Raw genomic sequence first — 20,815 nt, 5'->3', positions numbered from 1 at the left:
AATAAGGAACGTCATGCGAACCCATTCGTAGTGGTAGGGTGATATCATCTTTGGGTACTCTAGTGGGGGATGGTCAAAGCTCCATATACGATGTAAATCTCCCCCGCTTGGGATTAGCTAAACTAGCACCCCACATTACGGAGCGCGAGTACTATTGAATTCAGTCTGCAACTAGACAGAAACTTCGTCTTATACCACGCACGGACTAATAATGAAATTCAATAGACAGGATATAGGTAAAGTTTAAATTTTCGGGTCTGTTATCTTGACTCCAAGGCGGCAAGTCCTCACGGGAGTGGGGAAAGACCCTGAGAAGACCCTGAAGGGCGAGGGGCACAACTGTCAGGTGGCCCTGGATACCAACCCCCTGGGCAAGCAGTACCTAGTGTGCCTAGCAATGTGGAGGTTTACGCCCCGTAGGGCCCTGGTAGCTTAGATCCAATGCTAAAGCCTAATGGATCATCTCAATAGTTACAAGAATCTATCATGACTCTTCCAGGAGAAATTCCAAATCATGCAAGACATGACCTACCTGCTCTAGGTAGGTAGGCACGTACGGTACAGGCAGGTCCCTACTGTAGGGTGTGGACTTGGAACAGCCCTGTAGCCCTATCAGTACGCAGGGGTTTTGCTGCACAGCACAGTGCTATAGGGTCGGCAATTAAGTGCTGTGTTTTGTCTCAGATGTAGGGTCATGTTGATTAGTTAGTTGTGTGTAGGGCTACGATTGGATTTTTCTGGAATTGTTTTCGGGCTGTTTCCTCCCCCCTCCCACCCCGGTGAGGCACGCGAGTCGAGATTCTGCTTTCTTTGAGAATGCTGCTGTCGTAAACCGACGGCCTTCACTCTAAGGGTTCATTACTAACTAGGTGCTTTTTCTAGAATTGTATGTGCATAGTTTCTGCTATGTTACCTAACCTAACTGCCGATTGCTTACTAATATGGAATTATTGGAGTACGATTTTGATGTCATTATAACATGTTCCTGAGCGGGGATTCCTGAAGGTCGCTTGAGTTGTACTGTACATATCAGATGTCTGTGTGAACCTTATCTATATAGATAAATCGACTGCTTCTCTTGGTTTAGACAGCGGAATTGGTGAAGAGGATGTCCCTATTTTTTATCCACTGTTATTGTCAGCCTGGTAGGAGACTACCCTACCCTAACCGATAACCCACATAGGATGATGATGCATAGTGAGAATGATCTCGTTCGCTGCGATAATGGGTATCGCCTACAAGGCCTGTGTGTTTACGGTTTACCCCGTGTTGTTGTTTCGTGCCAAGAGCAAGAGCAAGAGCACTGTTTCTGAGAGGATGGAAGCAGGTAGACGATTAGTGGATTATTCGTAGATATCATTACAATTTTTGCCCTTTGATGAACTCGCACTGATTTCAAGGACCTGGTGGCGAGGGATAGTTACTAAATAAATAGGAATATACCAGACAAGAACCGGCTATCGCTTAGATATGTATATATATCTATCATTTGCGATGTGAGGTTTCCAGACTGTCTACTTCTGCATGATGTATGTACCTAATCCCTGTCAATAGGTGCGGGGGTTCCCATTGGTTGGTTGTCCTGCAGGCTGTTGCAAATTCGGTCGCGGAGCAGTGCCAATGGGCTGATACCTTGAGTACTGGTCTTGGACATTTAGTTCTGGGGAATTCAACGACAACAGTCTTGTGAAAATGAGAGGTACCTAGACAACAATACTGCACAGCCTTCGCTAATTCCGACGAAGGTTCGAAAAAGGGGGGGGGGGGAGCCTCTGCCTTGCAAGAGGCCCTACCTATCGGGGTGCTTGTTGTAGTCAACGTTTGCAATTTCTATGTGCAAGGAAGTTACATAACAGGGCTACATTTCCACTTCAGTCCAGGGACATTGGGTTGGAAAAAAGCAGCTGGAGTCGTCTGGTAGGGACGACAACAATAATAAAGGGGGGTTTCGACTTCTCTATTGTACAGTCAGAGTTCTGCCAAGGCTTTGCCACGGAGAAAATAAAATGCTCCGTAGCCAAGGCAGCCAAGCCAAGGCTCCACGAAAGAGAAGTTGGACAACGTGGATGAGCCCTGTACTGACGGATGTCACGGCCACGTGGATCTCAAGAAGGCTACGTACAGTACCGAGCGCAGGATAATACCTAATTTCGGTACATTATTCCTCAAGGAAGTTTCACCTTGCCAAGCAATAATGCACGTATGGGGTATTTGGCACCTAGCCTGGGAACCTGGATCAATGCAAGATCCAATTGCAAGACCGAGTCTATGTACGTAAGGGGATACTGTGTACCCCGTGCGGCGTGCACAGCATGTACCATGAGCTTTGGTATTATCGTGAAGTCATAAAGACTCTCACCTCTTATTATTTCTGCACGTCATTGCGCGCTACCTAGTCTGGGGTTTGGAGCGCGTCGAGGAGAGTTCGCTAGTCAGGTACCGAAGTGTAGATAGTTCGAGGTAGGTCGGGGCCAGTTCCGTAGCCTAAACGGCACGAACCGCTCTCGCGTGGCAGGGCAGGCCAGACCCTGGCCTTTGGAACTATTGAAATCGCCATTATTTTTACCCTCATTATTTTTACCCTTTTACTCTGATAATCATGCTTAAATTACTGGCCACGATCCTTACTCTTGGCCGGTGGTTGGCTGGACTGGACATCTCGGGCTTCAGAATCAGGACCCTGGATGGAGAGATCGGTGAACCCCCTGTCCATTTTTCTTATCTTCTTTTTTTTGAGAAAAGGGTCGTGCCGATAATCGCTGCTGACTCGTATGCAACAACGTTAGAAACTATTAGCCACGCGGAATTGCACCTGCAGCTTGCGTACTTCCTGTTGAATAGAACTATTATTAATGTTCCGTTGTATTGCAATTCGTGTAATGTTGTTGTTGTCGCCTAAGTTATGAGCGGGTCTGTACTACAGTGTACAGCATGGGGAATTGCGCAAACTGGATCGCCAGGATGGACCTTGAAAGATTTTTTATTATGGTGAATAATAGTATTATGATCTCTCCATGCTTTTCTTTTATGCAAGAACACGGGCCCCAAGGCGTTAAGAATCCCCGGCGTGGTGGAGCTTTCATGGGTTGCCGCGACAATTGCAGCTAAACTGCCAACGGTCTTCATCATCATCGACCTCCAAGGCTCGGCGACTGACTACCCGGGTTCGCGAGGTGCACCGTACTCTGAGTCGCCGCACGCGTGTGTCATGCATGATCGAGCAATTGGTCAGAGAGACTCTTAAAACAAGGTAGTTATTCTTCTCGAAAACAGGATGCACAGACTCGCCTCCGCATTTGGGGGCCCAAACATGGGTTTTGCAAGGATGTCTTTGACATCTCGATGACAGCTTGACAACTCATGGGGCGATGACGGATCAGGTAGGTACCTAGCACAGAAACTTATTATTATAAGGTTTAAGTGTCCAATTAGCCGCCTGTCATGGTTTTCACGTGTTTATCTAGGAACACCCCCCCCCCCGGACAAGGTGATGATTACAGGGATCTAGCATCGAGCTGGCATCCAGGCATCGTCTTTTGCCATGACAAGGTGTTCTTTGTGTCGGCTCTTTGTTTCATGTTTTGTGTCGCAGCAGTCGGCAGCAGCGAGCTGGGGCGCAGACGCTGACCGGCGGAGAAAACAGGCCCGCGCGAGGGGGCAGTGTGGCTAGCAGGGAAAACCGTTGACAGATTGCCTGCCTCGGGTTCCTGGGCCTGGGACTCGCGGTTGAAACCTTGCGTGTCATCCACCATCCCCTTTTTTTCACTTGACAGGCAGTTTTTAAAGGCAGTTTTTAACGACAGTTTTATCCTCTGCGCTGCTTGAGATCAACGCAACGTGCTCGTACAGGCCACAAGTGGCAAGTTTAGGTTTCTGGGCGCCAGGGGAGAGCGGCTGGCAGCCAGTGGTTCTGCGCGGGATGGGTCGTGGATGAGGTTTCCGAATTCCGGATCGTCTCGATCGAGCATTACCTATTGAATCTTCTCCCAGCCGTGGTACAAGAGCAATAGTTCCTGCGCTGTACAGTATCGAGCTGTATGGTATGCTAATATGTCCAACTGCCGATCCCGGTTCCATTGTGGCGGCGGTGGACGCCGTAGACGCGGGAGATAATTGCGAGCAGCCAGTGCTTTTGATGAGGCCCAGCAGGAACGTGCGCGTGTCTGGCCCTGCGAGGTTGTTCCTACAGTAGACAGTCTTGGAGATGCTGTTCTCCAGACTGATGCGGATGATGACACCTGCACTGCCTGTCGGGAAACAGATCGTCCGTAGGGAGTTGTTTCAGCGTGAGAAGCGCGTCGAGTCTGTCGCTCCACCACAACACCCCTGACTCTGAGCGTCGTACCAGGCTAACCACCAGCTTAACCTGCACTGTTCAAGTCCCATCTTGCGAGTTACAGTCAGGCAAAGGTCCGGCTCTCTCCGGGCTCCCTCGCATATCCCTTCTACCCGCTCGCCGGGTCTCCACGCTCCACAATAGGAGACTAGTCAAGCCCCCATGATGGAGCCCAGTGATCGTCCCGCCTCTTTCGTCGTCCCTTCTTGCATCCTTTTGTGTCTTGGTCCCATGACGCTACCGACGACTGGTCCGCTGGAAGAACAACGCACGCCCTTTAAGCATCCCCATCTGCCTCTCATTCCAAATACCGCCATGTCGTTTCCCACCGCAGGCCTCGATGCTGCTATAGTTCCTCACATATACTCCCATTGCTAGCATCGCACAGTCTCTGCCTTCTCCTGCGATCGCTGACCACCTTCGGAAGAGAATATACGGACAACGGTCTTGGTGTATGCGGTTCAGCGAATGCCTTTTCCGCCTTCCCCGCTTGTTCGAACTCCGACGTCAGTATTTTGATGTTGGATCTCTGTTCCGCGGTACCCGGTGGAGTTCAACTCGAGTCTCTCCTGCAACCAGCCCAATAATCTTTGGTTAATTGGGCACAGAGAATTTGTTTTAATATCCTTGACTCAGGATACCCGGGGATTTCATTGTGAGATCCTGTGGTCCGAAAACTCGAGAATACGGTTCGTTCTCGGAAGAGGGGCAGCGAAACCAGGTCTTCCTCAACGTTGAGGGCCCGTCGAATTGCCACGAGTTCGGCACCGATTTACGAGATAGGAGGGCTCCATAAACAGGGTATACATAATGGTGCGGCAGCAGCGAAGGGTGTCGTTGGCAATCCCTGGCTGGACATCGGTTGCTCAACCCGAGCAACTGTCATCTCGCCAGTCCAGTCGAGAAGATCTGGGCCTGTACGACAAAAGATCGAAGGCATCAAAGGTCCTCGGCACTACAGAAGACGTGGTCAATCAGAACTGGCCAATGCCGGGAGACAGAAGACCTACGGGAAGAGCGAGTATCCTGAAGAACGCGGAGTCGAAGCTTCACGAAATGACGAATAATTCTCATCTTGCGCCTGAAAATGGAACGTCTTCCAATCACCTGCGCGTGCGGGCGTCGTCTCCCTTACTCGGACATAACTTTAGGACCCGTGAACAGCCGTCCTTCTCTTCGTCAGACGCGCAAGCGAAACAGCTTCACAAGTCGGGAACCTCGTCTGCACCCCAAACATCTCACGGCGCCCAGAAGTCTCATGAATCGCAACAAGCTCCGGTTACACCTCCGGAGTTGACCGAACGCCCCCCTTCTGACGAGAGACTGGATCGCGGCGCTGGGGCCGGTAACCACGGTGAAGAGCGTCCGTCAAGACGGAAGGCTCGCCCGCCCAGGATTGACCTTTCATTGCTTTTTCCGAAGCCACGAGCACCAACGGTTCCCCTCCTCTCACCACAGCGAATGACGAATTCCCCTTCTCCTGTCTCCGCGTGTTCAGATACGTCGATCGGCAAGCCTCAGAAGTCTGACAAGGCCCACCCAACTGAAAACAAATCTACAGCACAGTCCGACGATAATCAGAGGCGAGGTAATGGAGTCACTGAGAAAGGACCTATGCGGCCTGAAAAGAAACCCGCGGATTGGTTCGATGCTGCAATGGAAAAGGCAATGCAATACGCTGGGGAGGATGCGGAACCTGAGCAGAACCAAGACGGGACACAGCAGGCATCGGCGCAAGTCGAGTCGGATCGCCGTAACAGCTCCAGTTCTCGTCCGAGTGTCCAGCAACAATGCAAGAGGGAGTCGTCGAGATCTTCTGCAACTGTGACGGTGAAGAGAGCGCCGTCGTCCACCGGCTCCATGGCTTCTCGCAGTACGGATACACATGTGAGCCCAAAGCCGATGAAGCTCTTTCCGAGTCAAATTCAAACTTCAATCGAGACGTGGCAGAATGCTGCCAGCCGGAGTGCGAGTCGTGCTAGTCGGTGTGCCAGCCGCCAAAGTTCGCATCGCGATGTGAAATCCTCGGTATCCAAAAAGAGCAGCAAGAATACTCTAAAGAACTATGACCTGTACCAGTCTAGTGTCCTCTGGCTTTCATCTTCTGAGGACGAGGACGAGGACGATGAAGAAGAACCTGCGAAATCGACCGATAAGCATCCTTTAAGAGACAGCGTAACGACATATGGTGACAACGAGCCTGAGATTTGCACGGCAGAGACCGTGCGGGCAACGAAAGGGTGTGCGCTGACGGTGGAGAAGCCACACTCCATCCGCAGCCGCGAAACGCGTCAAGCTCAACGTCGCTATCCTTCGGCGTCGCCAGCTGGGAGGTCATCCTCATACTATTCTCGCAGGCAAAGTGGAATCCCCACGATATCGGAACCGGAAGAAAGTATCTATGAAGAAAGCTCCTCCCAGCAGGCGCTCTCACCTCCGGCCAGGACACTGTCGCCTCCGTCTCAGTATTCCAACAGAAGGAGTCGACTCATGGCTGTGACAAGGCAAGAAGAGTCTCTTTTGGAAGCGATGAGACAGAGGAGAGGGAAGATAACACCCAGCCTTTTCAACGAAGTCCGTTACAACTCGCAGGATTCTGACCAAGCATCTATGCTCTCGAGCCAACCGAGAGACTCGATCTATTCCACTTGTCCAGACATGTCCTTCCTACGTCTTAGTCCCGGCATTCCTCCTTATCGGACGGATCAAGGTGCATCTTACATGGAAAAAGAGGGTTCTATATCTCAGGCCACCACATCTGATACTGAACAGAGAACCGACACCATGTCTCCACGGGTCAGCCTGATTTATTCTGACACCCTTCCTTCGCCATCCACCAGTCAACCTTCCCCGTTGACCCCGACTCTCCCGATACATCGCTTCTCCCCACCGGCCCAGCCGCCTCCCTACCCCCCACCACCCGTCCCGGATCAACAGAGACGGCATTCGAGGCGACGAACCGATAGCAGTGAGGCTATTGTCATTGGTTCTGGCGAGAACGAAAAGAATAATGAACCTGAATTCCCAGTCTGGGCACTCGGGTGGAACAAGGATGGCGATCTGACCATTGTGGGCTGATCTGCCCATCTTGACGCTACTTTCTCTTTCTCATTCACTCCTTTGTCTCATTTTCTTTTCGAAGTATTTACATTCAATCATGATGCGGCTGTCGCCACGCTCCTTTCCTTGTGTCTCTTTCTTTCACTTGCAAATATCCGACCAGATCACACGTCTGCTTTCTTTTTTTATACCAGAATTTCGGCGCTCTGAGACATTGCGTATAGATCAGCGATCAATTTCTTCTTGGGTTGTGGGAAGCGGGAAGCATCTGTTTCTGGAAACTTTGTGCTTGTACTATAGTATCTTCCTTGGGTTTTACCGTCGTGAGTTTTGGAAGAAGGCAGGAAAGGATAGAACGATGCGATTATTGTGCGGATGCCATTTTTCGTTATAGAGTTCTGTTTACTTAGATCTGGACATTGGATGGTGGCCATTGTCTTGTATAGAGGAGCTATTTTCTGCCAGATACTACTCATATGCTACTAGTTACCGAAGGGGAAGACGGATGCGTGCATCTTTGAAGCGGACAGCATTCTGGGGCCGGCGGCGAGCCGTGGTCCCTGCCCACCCCACATGCCAGTAAATCCAAGGGCGATCCATGCCCAAAAGCTTGGGAGCCTTACAGGGCTCCCAACAGCGTCTTGCTACCAGACCCTTTTCAGGCCTCGAAGGGTTATCATGACCGCATGCACTAGCGGCACGCATATAACATGTCACATAGAACCACGCCAGCGGCCTGAGCTTTCAGGCTACGCTTAATGCACTTTTCTTTTCGCAACTGAAACGCTAGACGCCCAGCCTCCCGTGACCCACCGTCCCGAGGCACAGGCGAAGCACATCTCCCATCTTACCCCGGATCTTCGACCTCTATCCTCCACTGATTAAATCCATTCAGTCCTTGCGTCCCTCCACAAAGAACAAAAGAGGCGGAGAATAATCCACCGAATTGAGCCTCTCAGCTCTTCTTTTGCCGCACTACTGTGGGTTGTGGCCCCAGGCGCTGTGCGTTGTCACAGCGTGAGCTCATTTCGCGTGCACACACACATTTCGCATTCCTCTCGCTGTCCTTTGACGTCAACAGCAGCACGCCTTAGGACCGATATCTAGCCTTGGGGCTCTGTGCGCCTGTGTACAGGCTTTTGATCCTTCTGACGGCAGCAAGCACTTACAGGAAAACAAACAGGGACTGACATAGAAGGCCGAACGATATCGCCACTATGGGGGAGGGTCCGCAGCGCCTGTCATCATGGATGGGCATTCCACTTCGACATATATCTCTGGTTCTGGTACGGGCTTTATGATTGTTTGGCTGTATATGTTTGTCGCTGTGCGTAAAGAGAGCTAATTGGATACTTTTTTTGCGTGCAGATGACGACCCAATATACAGCGTTTACACTGGTACGTGTGGAATGTTGAGATTCAAAAGGCGCTCTACAGGGTCACTTGAAGCTAACACTCTCGTGTTGGATAGCTGTTGCATTATTCCAGGGTTATGCCCACAGTTGGGGGCAAACGGTACCTGACATCTACCGCCGTCTTCCTCAATGAAGTCGTCAAACTTGCGATATCCCTGACAATGGCACTATATGAGGTCTCGAAGACAATGCCCCCATCTATGCCTGCAACCTCCCTCTTCTTCTCTCTTTCCAGCTCCGTGTTCTCTGGCGACAGCTGGAAACTTGCAATCCCTGCCAGTCTATACACCCTTGGAAATTCGCTGCAGTATATCGGACTTTCGAACCTGGAGGCGGCGACTTTTCAAGTCACGTACCAGCTTAAGGTCCTAACAACGGCGGTGTTTGGCCTTGCGTTGCTGCGGAGGAGCATATCGGCGCGAAAATGGGCGATCCTTCTAGTGTTGATTTTGGGCGTGGCCCTCGTGCAGGTGCCAGACGGAGATTCAGAAGGGATTTCTCTCAAGGATGAGCGGGCGGCACACTTGTCCTTCCCAAGATCTCTTGAGGAATGGAAAAGGATGGGTGGAGTTGCTGCGAACCTTCACAAACGTTCCGCGACATACGAGGGTATTCAGGAGGATATGGAACAAACCCCGTACCTGGACCAGTCGATTGGCTTCCTGGCGACGATTGGCGCATGTTTGGCTTCGGGGCTAGCGGGTGTATACTTTGAAAAGGTCCTCAGGGATAGCACGAACTCGCCGTCCCTGTGGATCCGCAACGTGCAGTTGGCAATGTACTCGATCTTCCCTGCACTTTTTATTGGTGTTATCTTTTTGGACGGAGAAAAGGTCGCGAACAATGGCTTTTTCGAGGGTTATAACTGGGCCGTCTGGTCGACCATCGCGGTCCAGTCATTGGGAGGTGTCGCTACTGCTTTCTCCATCAACTACGCCGACAAGGTTCCAAAGAATCTGGCGACGACTGTCAGCATCATCCTTAGCACATTGGCGAGTCTTTGGCTTTTTGACTTTGAGGTTACGAGTAACGTAAGTTCACTCTGATATATTCGATCATTTGTTCTCTTCAGAAAACCTAACGAGTTCCTCTTGTACAGTTCCTTATTGGAACTGCCACTGTCCTCGTGGCGACCTACCTCTACGGCAACGCCAGCCAGGGTCCTAACCAGGGAAAGCTGCACGGGGTTCGCCCACCCCCAATCCGCATTGACAACTACGAGAAGGATTCAAGCGAAGGCAACGACTCAGCCGCAACCGCTTCCCCGAACGACTTCTCGATAAAACTCCCAACCACCCCGCTCCTGTCAACTGATGCGGCTGGCCACTCAACGTCCCGGCCTACCTCCCCAAGCCAAACCAGAACGAGCGCTTCCCGGAGCGCGAGCGGTGGTTACTTCGCAAAGCATTTGTGAGGCCAGTAAAACAAATTAAGAGGAGAATATGATATGAGTTAGGTCAGGTAAACGACATCACCAAAGTTTTCCGTATTTAACGTGTGCACGAGAATCCGAATTGAATTCCAAACCAGCCAGAAGCCAGAAGCATGCCAAAGTGGGTGTGTGTGGGTAGGAAGGAGTTTTGGGTGGGGGAATATGTCAATAGACGCAATACGAAAAATATAGAGATGTTGAAGCGATTCTTGTTCCTAGGAATGACAGGGGGAAAATTGGGCTGTTATTTGCGTTGTCTGTTTTTTCTTTTTCCTCTGTTGACTCGTTTTTTGATTTGTTTCATCTGTTGAGTGCTTTAACGGCTGCTTTTCTTCTTTCCCCTCTATTTTATGTATCTAAGTGTGGAAACGACTCTGGTCCTGGACTGGACTAGGTCATGTATGTATGTATGTATGAAATCAAGAAAATGGGAATGAAAGGGACTTGACTGGATCTTTGTCCTTTTTTCTTAGCTACATTCAGGTATCGTGCAAGCAACTTCTGTGACAATAACAATACTACATGTACGATGAAAAAATATGACACATTATAGCAAATTTCGGAAACTCCAACTGGATGGATTGCTGGGTCGTACATAACCTGGCTTAGATGGTCAACTAATTAGTGGATAGCAGACAGCTCTGCTAAACTAGGTAGGGACGTAGCATTGATTAAAGAATGGACCACTGCGGACTTTTACATCTATTATAATCTGCTATCAGATGGATAATATATGGACTGCCGCTCCGCAAGGTGGGATTGATTGATAGGCAAACCTCCGGCACGTGCTTTTTTTTTGCCGGGGGTTTGCGTTCAACAATAAGCCGTCTTCTGACGACAACCTTCCTTTGCTCTCGCATCCCCTTCCCATCGCTTTTCGATCGTCCTGTTATCTCTTCTTGATTTAAATAGTGTCAAATGGCTTTCTGAAGGTACAACATACAGGAGATGAAAAGAGACAAGACAATGAATAACAGGAATCATCGATCTCCATTCAATTCAAATTCCTTCAGGGACACTCCCGTTGTTCGTCGGAATGGAGGTTCTTCTTCCGGGTTGCCGTCTCTCAACAAGCCCAGCAGCAAGAGTTCTACCGGTCCTCTTTCATCCAGAGACCTTTCTTACTCAAGATACTTCAGTCAGGGGTCCAAAAATGATGAAACTCGCCGCTCTGTTGAACAGGAGTCGATCTCTCGGACTTATGCTGATGATGATCTGCCTCTGGATGCCTTTGGTGAGCTGTACTCTTTCTTTCTTTCTATACGGAAACTGATTAGGCGTCCTTTTATTGAGACCGAGAATTGTTGGCTCAATTGAATCAAGGACAGCAGCAGCATGATCATTCGCAGCCTGGAGCGACGGCGGTTGAAGCTGCTCGTCCCATGGCTTCATACCCACTGGACGCAGGTGCTTTCCGCACCCCTGGGCCTAAGCAGGTATCTCGGTTGTTTGAGAATTGTAGGCAATTCTCATTTTTTTCTTATTTCATATATTTATTATTATTATTATTATTTTCTTCTTGATAGTAGTGCATCTTTCTCTTTTATGGTACTAATAATGCAGCATCTGGTTCTCGAACAACAACTCCCTTTCGAGGCCCGGGATCCAACTTCTCCGAACTAGGAACTCCATCAAGTCCGCTAACTCGCTTGAGACCCCAAGGAAAGATTTCCTCTTCCTTGGAAGACAACTCTCTTATCAAGAACACTTCACATCCGCTATCTGGATCTCAATCACATCAATCAACGGATCCGTCGTTCCACAACTCCTCCCCTACCAACCCCAAGCTTCCTGGTCCATCTCGCCGGATATCACTCAGCCATGCACCCCCTATTATTCAAGGGATTCCTCTTGTCTCTGTGCACGAGCTTCCGGACCGCTTTCGGTCTCTCTTCCCGTTTCCTGTCTTCAATGCCATCCAGTCGAAATGCTTTGAGCATGTTTATCACAGTGATGATAATCTCGTCCTAGCAGCACCTACTGGAAGTGGTAAGACCGTTGTCATGGAGCTGGCTATCTGTCGACTGGTGAATAGCTTGAAGGATGGTCTGTTTAAAGTGGTTTATGAGGCCCCGACAAAGTCCCTCTGCACGGAGCGGTTCCGTGACTGGAGTGCAAAGTTCACTTCTTTGGGTCTCAAATGCGCGGAATTGACTGGAGATACTGACTATACACAGCTAAAGAGCGTCCAGAGTGCCAGCATCATCGTCACTACACCAGAAAAGTGGGATAGCATGACGAGAAAATGGAAAGACCACGCGAGACTGATGCAGCTGGTCAAGCTGTTCCTTATCGACGAGGTCCATATCTTGAAAGAGGCCCGCGGAGCCACGCTCGAGGCGGTCGTGTCCCGTATGAAGTCCGCTGGTTCGAATGTCCGCTTTGTCGCCCTCAGCGCTACAGTCCCTAATTCTGAAGATATTGCTACCTGGCTTGGTAAGGATCCGACGAACCAGCATCTGCCGGCGCACAGGGAGCGCTTCGGTGAAGAGTTTCGTCCTGTGAAGCTTGAGAGGTTTGTCTATGGGTATCAGTCCAATGGGAATGATTTCGCGTTTGATAAGGTCTGCGGTGCAAAGTAGGTCATTCTTAGTATATTTGCTTTTTGGGGATTACTGACCCTGAAGCATACAGACTTCCTGAGATCATTGCGAAGCACTCATGCAAAGAGCCAATAATGATTTTTTGCTGCACAAGGAATTCATCCATCGCTACCGCGAAGAACCTTGCTAATCTGTGGTCCGCTACGAATCCACCCAAAAGACTGTGGAAGGGCCCGAGTAAAATCATTCAGGTCCAGAATCCGGATTTGAGGAGTACGATCCTTTCTTAGTCTACTACGTACCTATTCTCTGGTATTTTCTAACTGCTAATAGCGACTATTGCTTCTGGTGTTGCATTCCATCACGCTGGCCTCGACGCCGGTGATCGCCATGCAATTGAGAATGGTTTCCTGGAGGGACAGATCAGTATCATTTGTTGCACATCTACACTTGCAGTTGGTGTGAATCTTCCTTGTCACTTGGTCATTATCAAGAATACCGTGGGCTGGCAAGATGGCGGCTGCAAGGAATACTCGGATCTGGAAATGATGCAGATGCTTGGTCGTGCAGGACGACCCCAATTCGATGACAGCGCTGTAGCTGTTATCTTGACCAGGAAGGAACGTATCCATCATTATGAGAAGCTTATCTCTGGCTCGGAGTTTCTGGAGAGCTGCCTGCATCTCAATTTGATCGACCACCTCAATGCTGAGATTGGACTTGGAAACGTTACGGACATCGCCTCCGCAACGAAATGGCTTGCTGGGACATTCCTATTCGTGAGACTAAGGAGAAATCCGACTCATTACAAGCTCAGGGAAGGAGCTGACAGAAGAGACGAAGATGAGATGTTGTGCCAAATCTGTGAGAAGGATGTCAAGCTGCTTCAAGAGTGCAATCTCGTATCTTCGGAAGGAAAACTGAAATCGACACAGTTTGGTGAAGCGATGGCGAGGTATTATGTGAAGTTCGAGACTATGAGAATATTGCTGTCTTTGCCACCAAAGGCAAAAATGTCTGAGATAGTAAGTGTTCCCAAAAGAAGGAAACAAAAAACCTGACTCTGATGCGGTTCAGATTTCTGCAATCTCTCAAGCCGAGGAGTTTAGAGAGATCCGCCTCAAATCCGGGGAGAAGTCGCTATACAAAGAGATCAACCGTGCGAACGGGATCAAGTTCCCAATAAAAGTCGATATCGCGCTTCCAGTTCATAAGATATCGCTGCTTATTCAGTCCGAACTGGGTGCGGTGGAGTTCCCTGCCAACGAGCAATTCCAAAAGCACAAGTTGCCCTACCAGCAGGATAAGGCTTTTGTCTTTTCCCATATTAACCGTCTGATACGATGCGTGATTGACTGCCAGATTCACCTACAGGACTCGATAGCAGTAAGACACGCTCTAGAGCTCGCGCGGAGCTTTGGTGCCCGTGTCTGGGACAACTCCCCGTTGCAGATGAAGCAGATCGACCAGATTGGTATCGTTGCCGTTAGAAAACTGGCTTCTGCTGGGATCACCAGCATGGAGGCTTTAGAACTCACGGAGGCCCATAGGATCGATATGGTTCTCAGCAAAAATCCTCCATTTGGAGTTAAACTTCTGGCTCGACTTGGAGACTTCCCGAAGCTACGGGTAACCGTAAAGATCATGGGAAAGGTTGGACGCCTCAAAAGATCACAGCCTTCTGGCCATGTATGCTAACCTTCATCCAGGAAGCAAAGCCGGGAAAGCCAGTAAAAGTTAACTTTAAGGCTGATATTGGATTTATAAACGAGAAGATCCCAGTCTTCTTTCAAAGACGACCAGTCTATGTATGCTTTCTTGCGGAGACGTCAGATGGCCACATGATCGATTTTAGGCGTATGGGGTGAGCCGAGAGAAATCCGTTCACGTCTCGATACGATGCTAACTTGCTCAAGTGCAAATAAGCTACAGAACGGGCACGAAGTACTACTCAGTGTAGAGTTGAAGAGTGCCTTTCAGCACATTGCGTGCTATGTGATGTGTGATGACATTGGTATGACACCTGTAGACTCCGATATTATCAACAGTTTTATTAACTTCTACAAGCGGGAACATTGAGATACGCGGAACTTAAGCCAGAGATACCGGCATCGCTTTTTCCTATAGCGCACCCGGAAAATGAAGCCAGGCCAGCAGATAAGCCTACAATGAATACCTCACGACGTCGCAGCAATGATATATCTCGCACTACGGAGATGCCTCAGAAGGGATCTGAGGAGTTTGAGGGTGATGATCTCGAATATAGGGATCTTATTGCTGCAGGTAACACCATAGTATCTTAGTTACGGATGTCTTATTGCCATGCTAATCACATGTATAGCGGAGAGTATGGACTGGGTATCTATCGATGATGAGCCCGACATTCCTCAACCCGCAAAGAACGATCAAATACGTAAGTCGGGGAAAGGCAAGAATAGGGTGGAAAAGAGGCCGGAGACTGCCGGTGAGCACGAAGAGCCAACTAAACTTCCCAATGGAAAGTGGGCGTGCAATCACAAGTGCAAGGACAAAACCGCGTGGGAATTATCCCCGGTCCGTTGTTATGTCCGATACTTATACTGATGGATATGCAGATGCAAACATTTCTGTTGCCGGGATGGACTCGAGAAGCCACCACGAGTGAGCAAGAAACAACAAACTTCTAGTGAGAACCAGAGGGCAACGGGCCTCAGCCAGTTGACTCTCTCCGCGAGCATCAAGAAAGATGCGCCAGCTACGAAAAATGCTCAAAAATCTAGAAACCTCGCGCGAGCAGAGAGTATCGAGCTACTTGATCTAACTCAGGCACTGGAAAAGCCATCTTCGAGACCAAACTCCAAGTCTGCAAATCAGCAAAAGAAACAGGCTCACCGCTCCGATTCAATGAATTCACAGTCACAGGAAACTAAGAGATCAACATCCCAGCTGGAATTTACGAAACAAACTGTGAGGGTATCTTCCATTAATTCGGTTAGTCATGGTCATTCTGGCGTGAAGTCTTCCTCGAGCGACTACGGCGGCAGCTGTCTGGATGATTTACCGTCTCCATCCGCTTTGCTACCGGATTGTATGAATGCATCTGCTAGGGGCTATTCCGGTAGAGGAAATAACAACAGCCTTATCAAAGTTGACAAGGATGATGCATCAGACACGGATGAAAGTCTAATTGGGCTCGATGACCTGTGGCTCTTGTCTCAGCCAGATAACTGGAACAATGAACTAGAGAAAAATCCGAAAGGCAAGAACGTAATCGACTGCAGCGTCGACGTGACCAACGAAGCTGAAAGAGAAATACAGCCTTCGTCTCTAGACTCATTCGATCCCTTTTCCAGTTATGGAGGACAAGGTCACAGCCCTTTCCTCAAAACTAGCAGCGATCCCACGCTGAACAGAACGCCAGAGCCAGAAGTCATCGCAGGGAAGAAACGAACAGCAATCATTATCGACGAGGATGCAGAATGTGACAATGGTGGCCGGAAGAAACAGAGATTATGTTTTCCCGGAACCAATGACAATGAACCCGAGAATGCAGTTATCAACCCGTCTGTTGATATTGACCATCAAGAGAATATGTTTCAGGCTTCTTCAGCTGCCGTGCCTAAGGATTGGGAGGGCATTGACCCACTCCTTTTAGAAGAATTCAAGGATGTTGTGAATTTCTTCTAGCTCTATGAGAGCTAGGATGTGCTGGCAATCTGCATGCACCTTTTCATATTTCTACTGACCTTGAAGGCAACCTTGTACTTTATATACCCTATATCCCGTATTATCATATTTCTTTGATGTTGCATCCTTATAACGAGGCGACAATTTTCCTTCATAGCTATTTGTTTCAAAAGTACAATGCTTCGTTCTTTGTCATCACTGCTGTCTCCATATGATTTGCAAATTTCTACGACTGGAGAATGGGAAGGTCATGTCATCTATCAATAAGAAGTGGGCTAGCTAGTGGTGGGTATCTCGGGATAAGGTATACTGGGAAATTGAAATTGTAAATCTAGTTAGACTGGCCAGGTGCTAGAAAACTCGAAGCTGTCGAGAAGAAAAGCTTGACAGAAACGGGAATATGCCGTAGGAGTCTTAATACTAGAGAAACATGCATTTCTACTTGATAACTATGAGCATCAATATTCCCTTTGTCTTCTTCTTTTCGTATCTTCTTCCCTTCAGGCGGTTAGATCCCATCGTAAGGAGCGCGTGTATGGAAACGGGGATAATCTTTTCTTTCCCTTTCCTTTATGTAGGTATGGAACTTGAGACGTCATGACTGACTTTGGGCTCTGCGATGCTTTCGATTCGGTGATGACGCTAGATGAGCAAAGAGGAATCAAGTGCTTTACTTCGTGTCATGCCTGGAAGAAAGGTAGCTACATGGATGGAGGGAGGGCTCTCAAGTCACGTTTATCGGTTTCGATGCAGAAGGCAGCTAGGTAGTATTGTGAGACGTGTAGATATTTCCAAAGGAAAGGACATGGGTAAGTAAGATGATGAAGGGATAATAGTGCTGCGATTGCATGGGGTATATATTCAAGGAAAGGCAGACTGGAATCTATGCAAGGGCTGAATGGAAGGAATTGAATGGCGGAGCGTGAATTAAGCTATTGGGGATTTCAACTTTTTTTCTTCCAGGAATGAAAGGCCACAGGCAGCAATTATCCATAGACACGTAAGAAGCGGCGCCAGAGAAACTCTCTCTATTGTTGAGACAGAAGACGGAGGTTTCCTAGACTGGATCAACTGGGGAAACATCAACTAAGTGTGATACTACAGTATGAGTACTGGGACCCTCATAAGCAATAAAGGAGAAGTCCTGAGATCCTAGGTGAAGGATAGAGAAGGAAAATCCCTTCAAAGTACAAGACAGGGAGAAAGGGTGTGTATTTCCAGCAGAGCAATGTCCACTGCGGCGGCCTTTGTCACCTGAGTGATGCTGATTTCAAAACCCTACTCTTCTTCCTCTTCCCCCATCACTTCGCCTACCTGCGCGACTTCACGCGTCTCAACTCTAACCACCTTCTGACGGTGAATCTTCTTAAATCAATAGTACTTCCTGTGATTATCTGCGGCTCTGGGACTGTGACCTACTGGCCAAACCAGAGTGAACAATCCTCAGGGACGGGTGGTGATAGCGCCGAGCAAGAGAGTCTTGGTAAGTTCACACAACCCCATGTTGTTATAGTTGTTTCATGCCCAGCCAAAACAATGCCTTGTCATCATATTATCTCTGTGGATAAGCGGAGAAGAAATGCATTTGATACGAGGACGTGTCAGATGCTTCGTTCAACACATTTTTCTTCTCTGGAGCTTTTCTCGTCCCAACTTCTTTCACGAGCACTGGACCTGAAGAGGTCATTGGTGCTCATGCCTTCATATCACATTAACAGCCCATATTCAATGTCTATGGAAGAGTAAGGACGAGAAGACTCATGGTCTGGAGGCTTCTGCTCATTCATACTCTCTTTGATCAAGACATATCCTAGAAAACACAGCAATCTACTCAGGAGCTCAGGGGCTAACGAAGGAAGAAGAACAGGAAATAGCAACAGAAAACATGGGGAAGCTTAACTATTCAGCGGTAACTAAAATAATACATTGACTCACGATTGTGAGACTCGAGGCGGACGCGCTCTGACTGCTGACTTGACATCCAGAGGAAGATCGACGGCCTTAAAGCCGGGCAGGTCCTATCGAAAGATCTGGTATAAATACCAGGGTCTTGTCTTTGTACCTAGCTAACTTTGAGTTTATGATAGAGAAAACGACTCCCACCAGGGACAGCCTCGAAAGCCGCAGCTCGGGATCCACACTTGGAAATTGACATCTCAGCCAAGGAGTTGACGGACGATGGGTTTGCCCGATTCATTGACGACCTGGTTGCATGCCTCGAATATCGAGATAAAGATCATCCAGATGGAGTTGTCCGGCTCACAGAGCTGCATTTACAACGCAACGTTCTCACAGCGCGATCCCTAAGGAAGCTTGCTAGAGTCATTGCTCTCAGTGCTGGAGATCTTCGGGAACTCGATCTCTCGAGCAACGAGATCGAGATCAGCAACCCGGAACAGCGGGAAATCTGGCAGGAGTTCTTGCAGTCGTTCTCAGGATGCTACATGCTCAAGAAGCTCGATCTAAGCCGCAATCCGCTTGGGCCGCGGGGTCTCGAGATCCTCTCCCGGGTTTACATGCAGAGCGATCTGGATTTCCTCGAGACGGACGTCAATGATGTTGTCGAAGCAACGGCAACGACTGCGATAGAGACAGCTGATGAGGACTGTCTGAATGATAGGGTTAGTGTCTTGAGACTTGAGAATGGAAAGGAAAACGAGAGACTATCTGCGGTCAACTTCTCCAAAAAGACACCTAGCAAATCAAAGCCGAGTCGACAGAGTAAGTGCTCCTCCGGGCCGAATATTCATGCATTCCTTGCTAACCTCCCATCACCACAGGTCGCGTACAGTCCCTTTCTCCTGGGGAGAAGATTGTCACGCAAGCCGATATCAAGCGCTTTTCTTGCACCCGTGGCCTACGTTCAATCCCATACTTGATCATTTCGAGCGTGTCGATGACAAACGCATGTGCTGTCCATCTGGCAAGCATTCTCAGCATCCATCGGAGCCCAGAACAACTCCTTGCGTTCCTTCCTGGTGGTAAGGCGCTTACTTTGCCGGATATCGTCGGCCAATGTAAGGGAATCGTCTGGCTTCCAAATCGGGACTTGGGGCCTCTTGCTCAGAAGCTTCTCGAGATGACGGAGATGTTCCGAGACTGGACATCCGACACTGAGTCTGACGATGAGTTGGCGGAAGAAATTAGAAGCCCTTCCAAGGCCGCTGGAAACCCGTTGGCGGTTCAGAGCCCGCTCAATAAGGCTGATATCACGAAACAACGCCAGGTACGTAAGAAGTTGGATATTGAGTATGTGCGACTCACCAAGAGGGTCCGCATCGATATCCTCAAGGTCGAGGGAGTCCATAGTGCCGATATCTGGAGCACTGCATTGAAAATGATGGTTACATGTCGCGCTCTGTTGTTGGAAGATAAAGATCGTCGAGGAGATGCCGCTACTGGAGGGGAAGAGATAATACTGGAGCATCCAGAAGAACCCGAAGAGAGCATCAATCCAGAAATGCATATTCCTGGATCAGTTTCAGCTGCTTCTCGGGTAGGGCCATTCCACCCATCAACCGAGGATTTTGCTATGCACTTCCCGACCATCCAAGGAGCATCCGCAACCACGATGACACCGACACGTCCACAGAGCAAGGAGGCAGAGAATATTACCCCTCCGTCCCAGACTCAGGCAACACGTTCCGGCAAAGGGCACGCTCGTACGACACCTGGAGCGTCTGCTCCTGCCAAGAAGGAGACCTGGCGTTTCGGCCTGCCGATGGAGCTATGGCGGAGGATCATCGCAGATGCTCTGGGGGCCGAGGGCATCCTGAACCAGGAGCAGCAGCTACAGACAATGCGATATGCATCCGACTGGAATGCTCTGGCCTACGAGTTGACGATCAAGGGGGCTGCGGAGCATCAGCAGATCTGGAAGATCTTGGACAGCATTAATTGCTTCACGTATAATCCGACATGGTGAACAGTGAAGATTGGTGTGGAAGGAATAGAAGTAGTGATGACATGAAGAGCGAAGGAGTGGTACTTTTTATGACTGCATTGTTACACAACATGTCAGATCCCAGTTCCCGGGGTATTCTCCACTCGATATCACTTTCAGCAAGGAAAAGGGGAGGTTTTTAAATTTCTGAAGAATGGAAACGGACGATTCGAATCTCTTATTGATTGATTGATGATGATACTGATGACGGATGATTCACGATTCATGTATCACATAGTGGAAGGATTTCTATGGCTTTGTGCTTCGTCCTTTTGTGGGATTTCTAGGCATCGATTTAGGTATTGACATGGATGGAGCCTTTCTAGGTAGTTTACATGGAGGTGGAAAATGATAGAGAATTGAGGCAGGATTCAGCAAGTAGCTAAGGCAGATGTATGTCTAGGATTCTTTGAACTGAAG

At 49.0% G+C, this 20,815-nt stretch overlaps 5 protein-coding genes across 5 annotated transcripts; 4 read left to right on the top strand and 1 right to left on the bottom strand.

Annotated features, from left to right (window-relative positions):
* Nucleotides 1-3,494: 3,494 nt before the first annotated feature.
* Nucleotides 3,495-3,752, bottom strand: VTN00DRAFT_5548 (uncharacterized protein; the record flags this gene model as incomplete). Its single annotated transcript, XM_069432090.1, has 1 exon — nucleotides 3,495-3,752. The coding sequence occupies one exon, from the start codon at nucleotides 3,750-3,752 to the stop codon at nucleotides 3,495-3,497; it is 258 nt and encodes an 85-aa protein (XP_069287985.1).
* Nucleotides 3,753-5,146: 1,394 nt separating this feature from the next.
* On the top strand, nucleotides 5,147-7,414 carry VTN00DRAFT_5547 (uncharacterized protein; the record flags this gene model as incomplete). The annotated part of the gene is made up of 1 exon (XM_069432089.1): nucleotides 5,147-7,414. One exon carries the CDS (start codon nucleotides 5,147-5,149, stop codon nucleotides 7,412-7,414), a length of 2,268 nt encoding a protein of 755 aa, XP_069287984.1.
* Nucleotides 7,415-8,613: 1,199 nt separating this feature from the next.
* VTN00DRAFT_5546 (uncharacterized protein) lies at nucleotides 8,614-10,225 on the top strand (the record flags this gene model as incomplete). Its single annotated transcript, XM_069432088.1, has 4 exons — nucleotides 8,614-8,682; nucleotides 8,765-8,794; nucleotides 8,868-9,842; nucleotides 9,911-10,225. 4 exons carry the CDS (start codon nucleotides 8,614-8,616, stop codon nucleotides 10,223-10,225), a joined length of 1,389 nt encoding a protein of 462 aa, XP_069287983.1.
* Nucleotides 10,226-11,578: 1,353 nt separating this feature from the next.
* On the top strand, nucleotides 11,579-16,452 carry VTN00DRAFT_5545 (uncharacterized protein; the record flags this gene model as incomplete). The annotated part of the gene is made up of 12 exons (XM_069432087.1): nucleotides 11,579-11,679; nucleotides 11,807-11,878; nucleotides 12,195-12,821; nucleotides 12,878-13,059; nucleotides 13,120-13,811; nucleotides 13,864-14,439; nucleotides 14,496-14,594; nucleotides 14,642-14,650; nucleotides 14,713-14,800; nucleotides 14,914-15,069; nucleotides 15,128-15,323; nucleotides 15,381-16,452. 12 exons carry the CDS (start codon nucleotides 11,579-11,581, stop codon nucleotides 16,450-16,452), a joined length of 3,870 nt encoding a protein of 1,289 aa, XP_069287982.1.
* A 1,885-nt stretch (nucleotides 16,453-18,337) lies between these two features.
* On the top strand, nucleotides 18,338-20,377 carry VTN00DRAFT_5544 (uncharacterized protein; the record flags this gene model as incomplete). Its single annotated transcript, XM_069432086.1, has 4 exons — nucleotides 18,338-18,361; nucleotides 18,438-18,485; nucleotides 18,540-19,173; nucleotides 19,233-20,377. The coding sequence occupies 4 exons, from the start codon at nucleotides 18,338-18,340 to the stop codon at nucleotides 20,375-20,377; spliced, it is 1,851 nt and encodes a 616-aa protein (XP_069287981.1).
* Nucleotides 20,378-20,815: the final 438 nt, after the last annotated feature.

This window comes from Thermoascus crustaceus (assembly GCF_041956765.1).
Source record: "Thermoascus crustaceus strain CBS 181.67 unplaced genomic scaffold VTN00scaffold_3, whole genome shotgun sequence".
Classification (NCBI taxonomy): domain Eukaryota; kingdom Fungi; phylum Ascomycota; class Eurotiomycetes; order Eurotiales; family Thermoascaceae; genus Thermoascus; species Thermoascus crustaceus.
This window is presented reverse-complemented; position numbering and strand designations above follow the sequence as displayed.